Here is a 13382-nt window from a genome sequence, read left to right as displayed (position 1 = left end):
ATTCTGTTGACTAAAAAAATTTTTTTTGCCAGGTTTACTAATAATACTTGTCTTTCCGTAGGTATGTAACAATTAGAGTTTTTGATGATTGAGTTTTATTTTGATTGATTTTCTTTAACCTGTTAATTATCAAAGTTCAGGGAGGAGCATAGTGTGAAAAGAGCTTGCGCTTCTCAAGTCAGACAGGGTTAGGTTGAATTTCTAGCACTTACACCTGCAGGAAATCCCACTTTGGGGTCTTAGATTCTAAGAAATTTTCCTTGCCTCATCTGTAAAATGGCAAAAGTAGTACAGGTTCACTATCCTTTATTCAATATCCCAGGGGCTAGATGTATTTTGGAATTCAGAATTTTGAGGGTTTTTTGAAGGGTAACACCCCTAAGAGGGTTTGGGGCTGTAACCTGTAATTAAACACCTTAATATTAAATAACACATGCTAAAAGAATGCCAAACCAAACCCATTGCTCTTAAATTGATGCCAAGTCATAGTGACCTTACTGGACAGAGTAGAATTGACCCATAGGGTTTCCAAGGCTATAATCTTTACGGAAGCAGACTGCCACATCTTTGTTCCGCAGAGCAGCTAGTAGGTTCGAACCACCAACTTTTCAGTTAGTAGCCAGGCAGTTCACCACAGTGTCATCAGGACTCTCTTTATTCATATTAAGGGGAATAAATAAAGACTATAAATAGCCTCACATTAATTCAGGTCAAATTTTGCCACATGAGTTCAGGTCAGGTAAGGTTTTACCTCCAGATAAGTTCCAAAAAACTTTAAATTTTCAGACCTTTTTGGATATTGGAATTTCGGATAAGGAGCTATGGACTAGTACTTCCCTTTTAAGGTTGTTGTGAAGACTTAAACAAGGTAAGCAAAAATTACTGGGTAGATACTCAATAAATACTAATTTTTTTTCTTGCAGATGTTAAATTTTTCGTTTATTTTTTAATTTATAAACATGAGGTTCTCATTCTTTTTCTGAGAACGTGCTGCTTTAATTTCTCTTTCATCTGCTGATGGATTAGAGGGGGCCGGAGGCTAGGTCTTGAGAATGTAAGAGATGGGATGAGACAGATAGGTGAAGCTTACACCTTGTCATTAAGGGACCAGTCCGGATTTCTACCAGGTGGGTTTTCTAGATAACTGGTAGATTGAGTTTTACTGGTTGGGGAGTCATGCTCTGAAGTCTTGAGATGAGACCTTGTGATCCTCTTGTCACTGCTTTTTTGTGTTTTCACAGAGTGATAGAAGGAAGTCAAGGCACCATTATGACTCAGATGAGAAATCAGAAACAAGAGAAAATGGTATTACAGATGACCTGGATGTTCCCAAGGCAAAAAAAGCTAAAATGAAAGAGAAGCTAAATGGAGACACTGAAGAAGGATTTAGTAGACTTTCAGATGAATTCTCTAAATCTCATAAGTCAAGAAGAAAAGATCTGCCTAATGGTGATGTTGACGAATGTGAAAAGAAGTCAAAGCGAGTGTCATCCTTAGATGGTTCCACCCATAGATCAAGTGATAATAAACTAGAAGAGGTATGGATGATTTCTGTTTTGCATTTGACATGATTCTTCAAATACAGGCTAATTTAAATTTTTAGGCTGATTACAGTTGATTCTACAATATTTCCTGTTTAGTGTGGAATAATCAGTTAGACCAGGGTATCTATACACCTGAAATCTAAGGTTTTTTTTTTTTTTTTTTTGGGTCCCTTATTACATTGTATTGTCATTTCTTGGGCTGGAAGGTGGTGGTCAAATTTAAACCTTTTCTGTATTTTTGGGTTCCTAAACAGTTCTTCTGAATTATTTTTTGGTGGCCACCTACTTGCATTTCTTATGGTTAATTCTGACCCTACCAGTACTCATGAATTGACTTGTGACCTCCTGAAACAAGGTGCATAAGGCCTCTTGACTTTGTGTATTAGGCTTTCTGCTTTTTCTCCTTCTGTAACAAATAGCAACTTGCAGGTGATCTTGAGGTCTTATTGTAATTCATTAATGGTAAAGCTGTTTGGATTTTTAAAACAAATGAAACATACAAAAATGGCCTGAAGACATCTATTTTAGTGTCTTATTCATCTACTCCTGCTATAACAGAAATACCACAAGTGTATGGCTTTAATAAAGAGGAATTTATTTTCTCACAAACTAGTAGGCTAGAAGTCCAAACTCAGGGTGTCAGCTCCAGGGGAAGGCCTTCTGTCTCTGTCGGGCCTGGAGGAAGTTTCCTTCTCGTCAGATTTCCCTTGGACTAGGAGAAGCTTTTCCACATAGGAACCCTGGGTCCAAAGGATGCGCACTACTCCTGGCACTGCTTTCTTCGTGTGACGAGGTCCCAATGTTTCTCTGCTGGCTTCTGTCTTCTGTATCTCAAAAGAGATTGGCTTAAGACACTATCTAATCTTGTAAATCTCATTAATATAACTGCCATCATTACATCATAGTAATAGGATTTACAATACTTAGGGAAGTCACATCAGGTGACAAGATGGTAGACAGTCGTACAATACTGGGAACCATGACCTAGACAAGTTGGCAGATATTTTTGGGAGACACAGTTCAATCCATGACATTCCATCCTTTGGCCCTTAAAAATTCATGTCCTTGCTACATGTAAAACATATTCACCCTGTCATATCATCGCAAAAGTCTTAAATCAACTCCAAGTCCAAAATCCAGAAATCCCTCTTCCTCTGCGAAATCTATAATACAAGTTATTTGCTTCCAAAGTACAGCCACAAGGTAGATACTTCCATTACAAATGGAAAAAATTGGAGGGAAAGAAGGCATAACAGACACTAAGCAAGTCAGCAGAACACATTATATTAGTCCTTAATACTTTGCAAATGACCCTCTGTTCTCTGAGAGAATTTACAAAATGGCCCTGCCCTCCGGATTCTGAGTGGAGGCCCCTTGGCCCTGGGATTCAGTACCGCCTTCCAGGCCCATTGGGACAGCAGCTCTGCTCCTTCAGCTTTAGGTGCGCCATTCTCCTAGTCCATCTGGGTGGCAGCTCCACCCTTAGAAACACTCTGTAGCTCCACTGGTAAGTGCCTGGAGGCACTGCACTCCCCCAGTAAACTGAAGGCACTCAGCTCTCTTGCTCTGTGGGTCAGCAAGCCTAGTTCACCAATCTGTGCCAGGAGGCACCCCAACCTGCCAGGAAGCCTCTGCTACAAAGGCGCTCAGCTCTCTCGCTCCGTGGGTTGGCTCCATTGCAGTGTCACGCTGGTCTCCTGGTTTTGCAACTCCTGGTCGTCTGCTGCTGCTGGTTGTCTGCTGCTGCTTCTCACCATCTGCGCCTTCACTGGTGTTAACAGTTCTCACTTCCTTCAGAGTCCGCTATCCATTCACAGTTTCAAAACAGCTTCCACATTTTAGGTATCTCTTAGAGCAGCACCCCACTCTCTTGGTGCTAAATTTTGTCTTAGTCATCTAGTGTTGCTATAACAGAAATAACACAAGTGGATGGCTGGCTAGAAGTCCAAATTCACAGTGTCAGCTCCAAGGGAAGGCCTGTTTCTGTCGGCTCTGGAGGAAGGTCCTCCTTGTCAGTCTTCTGGGTATTAATTTTTTTTGGGGGGGGGGTGGCGTAGAAAACATGCTTTGTACAGAGCCTACAGTCCTGGACTCATTGCTTTTACCAGTATCTGTTAGAGTAGATATTTTCTTGAACGGAAGTTGTTAAAAACTCTTCTGCAATATTACTTTAGCAGAGTTCATCTAGGTGCTACAATTTTTCAGCATACTACTCAGGTCTTCAGAAAGAAAAAATTTTATATTCTGTATAATTAATAATTCTTTACATTCTTTAAATTGGATAATTATTGATAATTTAAATACATTTATGATTCATTGTGTACTCTTTGGGGGACTTTGGGAAAAGATGTTGAGTCCTTGCCTTACAATAGGGTACTTTTTTATTTGTGAATTTGTTGTCTGTCAGGAAACACAGATGCTAGAAAGTTGAGCTAAATAAGGCCCTACAAATCTATATTGCTAGTAGTGGGACAGGCTGCTCCTTGCTCTTTGGGATTTTGCCAGATACAGTGCTCTGTACTGTAATAGGCTTAACTGTTAATTATTTTGTTTAGATTTTATTAGGGTTCAGGAATTCTACTTCTAGGAATTTATCCTGAGGAGATATTCATGAGGTGTGTAGAGATGTAGGAAGAAGTACGCTTATCACAGTGACATTGTTGATCACAGCAAAAAATGTACAACATCCTATATTTCTGGCAGGAGGAAGTTGGTTTAATAAAATATGCTATATGCATGCAGTAGCTATCTCAAAGGGTGTAGAAGAATGCTAGAAACCTATTCAGTGTATTTTGTTAAATGAAAAAGGCATATTACAAAACTGTATGTACAGGATGATCTTTATTTAAAAAAATGTATACACGCGTAGAGTGAGGATTAGAGGAGTGTGTGTTTCAAATATGGTTTTAGATGATTATAGATTTTTTTTTAATTCTGTTTATCTGTAGTTTCTAAAATTTCTATGATGAAAATTATTTTTGTGGTAAATGTTTTATTTTAATCTTAAAAAGATAATAGCATTGAGATTTTTTTAAATAACTTACAGTTTTAATTTTGATACTATGTCTTTTACTCTGGTTCCCAGTTTGTAAAATACTGTGTGTTGTTCTGGGACTGCTTTCTTTCAACACATGAGTAATAAATTTTACTGGGCAGGTGTATTGTCTTTGTTCTGTATACACATTGACTAGTACACAAAGTTTTCGGTAGATGTTGAATGGTAATGTCATGCTAACCTGTATGTAAAAGAATTCTTCAAGCTTACGGGAGCTTTTCCATGCATTAGTGAGACCTTAAAAAAAAAAAAAAAGTTTTTAAGCCACGGAGCAACTTCCTAACTTTATTTTTGGAAAAAGTTTACTTTCCCCATTGTATAATTTCTTTTAGGCCTGACTTACAGCCTTGTGCTAACCCTTATAGTTGATATTATCTGTATCTATGATTATGATTTAGATTGTAAAATAGCTTTTTTGATATCTTAATTAGATGGAGATATATTTTGATTTATACAGTAGTTTTATTTCTAAAGGGAGTTTTATGTGTGAATTAAACATATAAAAAATATGGGAACATGTTTAAGTAAGCTTGCTATTTAAAGGAATACTTTTGAAATTTATCTCTAAGTTAATCTGTACAATATTTGCAAGTACTAACTAAAGTTGATTTATTAGCTCATTTAGTAAAATCGAACAAAAGAATAAATGGAGGGAAATGAGTAAAAGATTCTAAATACTGGACAAAAATGGACTATACTATTTAGAATTTTTATTTCGACAGACCCTAACACGTGAACAGAAAGAAGGCGCCTTCTCCAATTTCCCGATTTCTGAAGAGACTATAAAACTTCTGAAAGGTACTCTGAATTTTAATGGATATCTGAATGCAAATATTCAGTTAGATTTTATAATTTTTTGTGCCTTTCCTAACAAAATGGAGAGTATTAAAATCATAGAGAAATACAGTTAATGCTACATCATTCTTGTCAGTATTCTGACCCATTTTTAATCTTAGAGAATTACATGTATTTGTCAGAAGTTAGGCCAAGTGTTTCATAGTTCTTCTTTGGGGTAGGAATAACTGTAAATGTCACTAAGTGTTGTATCTTTAGGTAGACATTGAGGAATCAAATGTATTTTCAAACAAATACATTTTTTTCTTAATGCTACTCTTAAAGAAATTTTAATGAAATCTCATTTTACAGGTCGAGGGGTAACATATCTCTTTCCCATTCAAGTTAAGACCTTTGGTCCTGTATATGAAGGAAAAGACTTAATTGCACAAGCGCGGACAGGAACAGGAAAGACATTCTCTTTTGCCATTCCCTTGATTGAAAGACTCCAAAGAAATCAAGAGACAATTAAAAAAAGCCGCTCACCAAAGGTAACCATGATAGGGAGTAAAGGCTTTAAACATTATTTAAATAGAAAAGGAAAGAGTATATTAGTCTTTAGTTCAAGTACCTCCAAGATAGAAAAGTTAACCCTTTGGCATAAGATAAAAGTTTGGGTCCTAAAGCAAAAATTTGTTAATTTTAGCATAAAGAAATCTCAGGCAGAGTGAAATTGAAGTAATTGTTGCATATGTTTGTGGACCCATAGACATCTTTGATAACTTTGTATATTTGAAGCCAGCATATCTTATTTTAGGAATATGCACAGTTAATGTATTTAGTGTCCTTTTTTTTTTTTTGTCCTTCGTCCTGGCCCTTGCTTTTAAACAATGAATATTGAATTTGCTATAAAAAGGTGTTTATTCATTTGGTCATTTAGTAAATATTCAATATTTTAAATATTCAGTATTTGTTATTTCACTGGTTGACTTCTTAAGAATAGTATTATAGAAGTTACAGTGTTAGTTTCTGTATTATTGAGGTGTTAAATGTCTGTATTCATTTATAATTAGTAAAGAACATAGGGGACCTGTTGTTGTTAGGTGCCGTCGAGTCAGTTCCGACTCATAGCAACCCTTTGTACAACAGAACGAAACGCTGCCCAGTCCTGCACCATCCTCACAATCCTTGGTATGCATGAGCCCACTGTTGCAGCCATTGTGTCACTCCATCTCTTTGAGAGTTTTCCTCTTTTTTGCCAACCCTCTACTTTACCAGGCACGATGTCCTTCTCCAGGGACTGATCCCTCCTGATAACATGTCCCAGGTGTGTGAGATAAAGTCTTGCCATCCTTGCTTCTAATGCGTATCCTGGCTGTACTTCTTTCAAGACAGATTTATTTGGTCTTCTGGCAGTTGACAGTATATTCGTTATCCTTTGCCAACACCATAATTCAAAGGAATCAATTCTTCTTTGGTCTTCTTTATTCTTTTGTCCAGCTTTCACATGCATATGAGGCAATTGAAAACACCATGGCTTGGGTCAGGCGCACTAGGGGACCTAGTGAAATTTGAGGCTAAAATATGACCTTTTTAGAACCTGTGTTCACTTTAAGGTTTGTAAAATATTCATCTCTTTTACACTGGTTAAGAAAGGAAAGTATCAGCATCGTAACTTGAACAGATCTGACTAAAACTATTTGTTCTTTGAAAGATCCCCAAATGGTTAAATCTGTGAGAGCCAGAACTCAGCGGGACTGTCTGGCCTTTTCAGGTCTAGCAAGTTTTCCGCCGTTGACAGGGTGCCATCTTACCACTTGTCTGTTACTCTTTTTAGTGGAAAATATGAGTTTTCCTTCTTTGACAGGCTTCTGCCTTGCACATGTTCTGGCTATCGAAGGTTTTATTGTACATTATAAAAGCATATTCACATATGTGAATGTAATTAAATCATAATGGTCTTGGAAAAACTATCCCAGATTGGATTGGCCATCTTGGTTTTCAGGACAAATCTTTTTTGGAGAGTTGTATTCCTTAGGTGAAATTGGAGAAGATTACAAGTAATAGAACACAATCCCAACAACATCTTTAAAAGCTTTTATGTTAAAAAGATGTTACTAGGGATTCCAGGAAACCCTGCTGGCGTAGTGGTTAAGAGCTAGAGCTGCTAACCAAAAGGTCAGCTGTTCAAATCCACCAGGCGCTCCTTGGAAACCCTATGGAGCAGTTCTGCCCAGTCCTGTAGGGTTACTATGAGTCAGAATCGACTCGATGGCAGTGAGTTTGTTTTTGTTTTTAGGGATTCCATCTTCACCATTTCTATTTGATTCTGAACAAGACCCTTCACGTCTCTAAGACTCAGGTTCCTCATCTACAAAATTAGGATAATGATGCCAACTTTTAGGGTTTTTGTTTGGATTAAATTACGTATTCATATAAAGCACTTAGTAACTGGCACAGGGTAAACATTTGTTCATTTGACAAGTATTTTTTGGGTCTCTGTTATGTGCCAGACACTAAAATGTAAGGAATATGGTAACCAAAACTGGCATAAATCCCTACCCTTTATGGAGCTTATACATTTTAGTAGGCAAGATGGATAAGAAGCAAATAAGTGAAATATAAATATTTTATATGGTATAAGTGCTAAGGAAGAAAAATAAAGCAAAAAGGGGGGGACATGAAAAAAGGGTTGGGAATCTCACTGAGAAAATGATTTTTGGAAAGAGACCTGAAGAAAGTGAGAACGTGTAGTAAATATAAGCGGTTGTGCTTGTTGGAGAGTCCCGGGATGATGCACATAGTTAACGTTCTTGGCTGTTAACCAAAATGTCGGGGGTTTGAATCCACGCGGAGGTGCCTTGTAAGAAAGCCCTGGCAATCATTTAAAAAAAAATCAGCCCTTGAAAGCCCTGTAGACACAGTTCTACTCTCATACACGTGGGGTCACTGTGAGTCAGAATTACTCGATGGCAACTGGTTATTACGCTTGTTGTTACTTGTTGGCAGTCTTTAAATACAGTATTGATGTTGAAATTCCCTAGTTTTAAATGCACTTTAAAAACGTCGTCTCAGTTCGAATTCAGAAGTCTTTGGAAAATTTTTTTTTTTTTTTTTTAAATCTTTTGCTCAGGTACTCGTTTTGGCTCCAACAAGAGAACTGGCAAACCAGGTAGCCAAAGACTTCAAAGATATAACTAGGAAACTCAGCGTGGCGTGTTTTTATGGAGGAACATCGTATCAAAGCCAAAGTGAGTAAATACGTGTGGTAGCTCAAAGTGTTTGCTACTTAAATATAAGGAAATAATATGAACATGTACATTTGAGTTTTCCTTATTGCTGATATTTGTCTCCTCTCACAGTTAATCATATTCGAAATGGTATTGACATCTTGGTTGGGACCCCTGGCCGTATCAAAGACCATCTGCAGAGTGGCCGATTGGATCTTTCTAAACTCCGTCATGTTGTGCTTGATGAAGTGGATCAGATGTTAGATTTAGGTTTTGCTGAACAAGTTGAAGACATTATCCATGAATCCTACAAAACTGGTATATTTTTTATGCAAAATAAGCACATTAGCAATTTTTCTGTCTAAAAGTTTGTGAATGTTTTATTTAATGATTTTTATCACATTGTCTCCTAGCATTCTAACCAAGCTAAAATTATTTAGTATCTGTTCTCTTTGTGAACAAGAAAGGATGATAGCACACTTCAACTATTTTCTGAGCTTTCTGTCTTCTCTTTCATGTATTGTTTTTTTTAGTCATTAGTTAAATTTACTAACTCATTTTACTGACTTCTTTGCTCAGTATTCCTTTTTAAATTCTTACGTGCCTCCTGGGTTCAGTTTTCTTTATATTATGCCCCAGTTTTGAAAGTTGGAAGTTCTAATAGTTGAAGTGAAGCCTACATGTTCAGAATTAACCCTAAGTTTTTGATTTTCCATTAGTTCTTGGAACTTTGGGGAGATTTTTCAAGAGCTGGCTACATTGTGGGATGATAAAGTTTTTTAATTCTTTTTGTTTATTTAAGATTCTGAAGACAACCCTCAGACTTTACTTTTTTCTGCAACTTGCCCACAGTGGGTATACAAAGTTGCAAAAAAGTACATGAAGTCCAGATATGAACAGGTTGACCTTGTTGGAAAAATGACTCAAAAGGCTGCAACTACTGTGGAAGTAAGTAGCTTTCCAGCATGATAGATTTTAGGTTTTAGTTGATATTTACTTTTGAAGTTTGTTGAAGTTAAACTTTAGCTTTGAGTAACTATTCAGCCCCAATCTCTCTTTTTTGCCCCTCGTCGATAAGATACCTGTGTATAAGACTGAGGAGCAGAATAGAATAAATAGGGAAGAAAGCAGAGTATGCGAATAGTCAAGTCCTAACAGATACATGGAGCCCTGGTGGCTCAGTGGTGAGGAGCACAGATGCTAACCAAAAGATCGGCAGGTCGAATCCACCAGCTGCTCCTCCTTGGAAACCCTGTGCTGTTCTGCTCTGTTCTGCAGGGTTACTATGAGTTGGAATTGACTCGACAAACAAGTTTGAGGCAGACTTAAAGTATTTAGAATGTGAGAAAGGAGGCAATTCACGTAGGTTAGGAGAGGATGATGCTGGGATAATTTGCTAAAGCTCATATCATACTGTATACCAGTGAAATTCCAGAAAGATTAAAAAAGTTAAGTCTTAAAATAATTTAAAGCAAATGTAGATGAATATTTACCTGACTTTGTGAAAGAGAAGACCTTTCTAAACACAAAGTAAGAAGAAAAAACCTTAAAAGAAAGAGGTTGATAATTTTAACTCCATGAAAATTTTAACTAATCGTATTAAAAAAAATTAAAAGGCAATATTTGCACTAAGTTTATAACAGTCAGGTGTGTACCATATTTGTCACCTTTTCCGTTTACTAGATATGCATATATGTGTACATAGGGAAAATGGAAGTTTTGATGAACAGTAGTGTAATCTATAGAATACAATGCAATGGTTAAAGAGAGTGAAAGGAACAAGTTACAGGGTAATATGTACAGAATCTTTTTTTTGTTGTTGTTAAAAATATACACAAGTAATGCTAAGTGGATGCCTTTCCTAAGCTCATGGAGAACATGAAAAGCATAGAGAAATATCTATTTCTTTTAATTGCTGAATACTCTCCGTTGTATGAATATACTGTAATTTATTTATCCTTTCATTTATTGATGGGCATTAGGTATTTATATAAATATGCAATAACAGGTTGGAAGAATAAACATCAAATTGATGACAATGATTCCTTCTGGGAAGGGGACTGTTTTAGTGAAGGATTGTCAAAAGAGGCTTTGGGTATTTTGGAATGGTTAAAAATTTTACAGGAAGCATGTAAAATTTCTCAGTGCAAGAAAGTTTATTAAGGACGTTTTCAAATATACAGAAAGAGAATATAAGGAACCCGATGTACTCATCACTAAAAAAAAAGACTGTAGCAATTATCTTTTCTGTACCACTCCCCCCTCCCCCCAATATGTTCCTCACCCTGCTTGTAAAGCATTCCCGGTCATCGTTTCATCCTCATGTAATGGCACGTATTTCTAAAAGGGTAAGGACTCTTAAAAAACAAAATAAAAACAACCACAAAGCCATTATCACAGTAGAAAAAAATTAAAAGTACTTCCTAGTATCAAATACTGTGCACATTACCCTGGTTGTCTTTTTTTTTCAGTAGTTTGCTTGCATTTGGATCCAAATAAGATCCTTACGTTGCCATTGGTTGATAAGTATCTTTATCCTTTTAATCAGTGGCTTCTCCTTGCAGTTCTGTTGGAAAAAAACTCATAGTTTGTCTCCTGGATTTCCACATCTCAATTTTGGTGATTTCATTTATTGATGAAATAAATAAATGAAAACTAATTTTATAAAACTTCAAAAATTGTAAACACTACATGGATGAACCTCAGAAGCATTATGCTAAGTGAAAGAAGCCAGATAAAAATGATAACATCCTATAGAATTCCATTTATACAGAATATTGAGGATTGGTACGTCTATCCTTGCGGTGTTGTTTAGCACGTTCTTCTGTCTCATTTTTCCTTTGAGCTGATGGATTGAGAGGCTTGGTTTTTTTGGCAGGGGAGGGGATGGAGAGCAAGACTTTGTCATAGGTGGTCAAATGAGTCTTAATTTTCTTGTACTTTTCTCTGGTTTTTTAGCTCATCTAGAATTAATACATGTTACTTTTAAAAAACAACTTTATTAAGACATACATTAAAATGCACAGATTTAAAATGGACAGCTTTAAGTGTTTTCCTAACATTTTGTCATGAAAAGTTTGAAATATTCAGCAAAGTTAAAAGAATTTTACAGTGAATACTTATATATATGCACCATCTAGATGCTACCATTAACATTTTACTATATTTATCTTATGCCTATGCATCATTTTTTTGGATGCATTTCAAAGTAAATTGCAGAAATCAGTATATTTTCCCATAAGTGTTTTAGGATGTATATTGTAATCTACAGCTCAGTATTTGCAATTAAAGAAAAATCTTTTTTATTTTTTGTAATTTTTTTTGATTGAGGTAAGATTCACATAAAATTAACCATTTTAAAGTATACAATTCAGTAGTGTTTAGTACATTTGCAGTGTTGTGCAACCATCACTTCTACTTAGCTTCAAAACATTTTCCTTACCCCTAAAGGAAACCTCATACTCATTGAGCAAAAACTCCCCCCAGTCCCTAGCAACCACTAATCTGCTTTCTGTCTCCGTGGATTTAGCCAGTCTGGATATTTTATACAAATGGAATTATATAGTAGATTATTTTTTGTATCTGGTTTCTTTCACTTAGCATATTTTTTCTTCTGTTTTTTTATGATTTGTGTGCTTATTCAAATTTTGTACAGATATGTGCATATACTATTCAAACAAAGATACAGGTAAAATTTACATTTTTAAATTTTTTTATTGTGCGTTAGGTGAAAGTTTACAGAGCAAATTAGTTCTCATTTGATAAAGTGTTTCATGACCTTGATTTCATTCCCCACAATGTGTCAGCACTCCCCATTTCCACCCTGGGTTCCACATTTTCTTTAGTTCTGATTTTCTATCTCTTCCTGCCTTCTCATTTTTGCTTTTGGGCAGATAATGCCCTTTTGATCTTGTATAATTGATTGTTCTAAGGAATACATTCCTCTCGGGCATTATTGTTTATCTTATATGCTTGTCTGTTGTTTGGCTGGGAGCTGGTCTCTGGGAATGGCCTCAGTTCCAGTTCAGAAGGGTGTCCTTAGGGCCATCATCTCCGGGGTTCCTCCAGACTCTGTCAGACCAGTAAGTTTGGTCTTTTTTGTGACTTTAATTTTTTGGTTCTACAGTTTTCTCCCACTCTGGACCCTCTGTTGTGAGCCCAGTCAGAGCAGTTGGTAGTGGTAGCTGGCCACCATCTAGTTCTTCTGGTCTTGGGGTCAGGTAGGCTGTGGTTTGTGTAGTCCATTAGTCCTGTGGACTAATTGCTCCCTTGAGTCTTTGGTTTTCTTCACTAGACGGAAGGAAACCAATAGGTGTATCTTAGATGGCTGCTTACAAGCTTTTAAGCTTCTAGACACTACTTACCAAAGTAGGGTGCAGAACATTGTCTTTATATATTATGTTGTGCCAGTTGACACAGATGTCCCCTGAATCTGTGGCCCTTTGTCTTTCGGCCTAGGAACTTTATCCTGCGGGGTGTTTGGTTATGTCTAAGAAGTTTCCCTGACTGTACCCCTTGTCTACTCTATATGAGCTGTACCTACAGTTATGTATGTATAAGTATTAGCATAATGTTTTTTTGGTTCATCCATGTAATGTTTACAGTTTTTGAAGTAAGTTTTGTACAATTAAATGCAAAATCTTAAGTGTATATTTGCTAGGTTTTGACAGATTCATACACATGTATAATCCAAACAAACCCGTCAAGATACAGAGTATTGCCATTATCTCAGAAAGTTCCCTTATGCCCCTTCGCAGTCAGTTCCCCCATCCAGAGGCA

The 13382-nt window shown here is 36.5% G+C and overlaps 1 protein-coding gene across 2 annotated transcripts in view; it reads left to right on the top strand.

The window, feature by feature from the left end:
• The window catches only part of DDX50 (DExD-box helicase 50), a 40079-nt gene that overhangs the window by 3671 nt on the left and 23026 nt on the right, over window positions 1–13382 (top strand). For both annotated transcript variants that reach the window (XM_049855076.1, XM_049855077.1), the window contains exons 2-7: window positions 1242–1538; window positions 5322–5397; window positions 5746–5924; window positions 8507–8624; window positions 8736–8921; window positions 9406–9551. In XM_049855076.1, coding sequence (XP_049711033.1) covers window positions 1242–1538; window positions 5322–5397; window positions 5746–5924; window positions 8507–8624; window positions 8736–8921; window positions 9406–9551 — 1002 coding nt within the window. The remainder of the gene's footprint in view (window positions 1–1241; window positions 1539–5321; window positions 5398–5745; window positions 5925–8506; window positions 8625–8735; window positions 8922–9405; window positions 9552–13382) is intronic.

The sequence above is a fragment of the Elephas maximus genome, chromosome 16 (assembly GCF_024166365.1).
Source record: "Elephas maximus indicus isolate mEleMax1 chromosome 16, mEleMax1 primary haplotype, whole genome shotgun sequence".
NCBI lineage: Eukaryota > Metazoa > Chordata > Mammalia > Proboscidea > Elephantidae > Elephas > Elephas maximus.
Note: the sequence above shows the minus strand (reverse complement) of the source record. Positions and strands in the feature narration are given on the sequence as shown.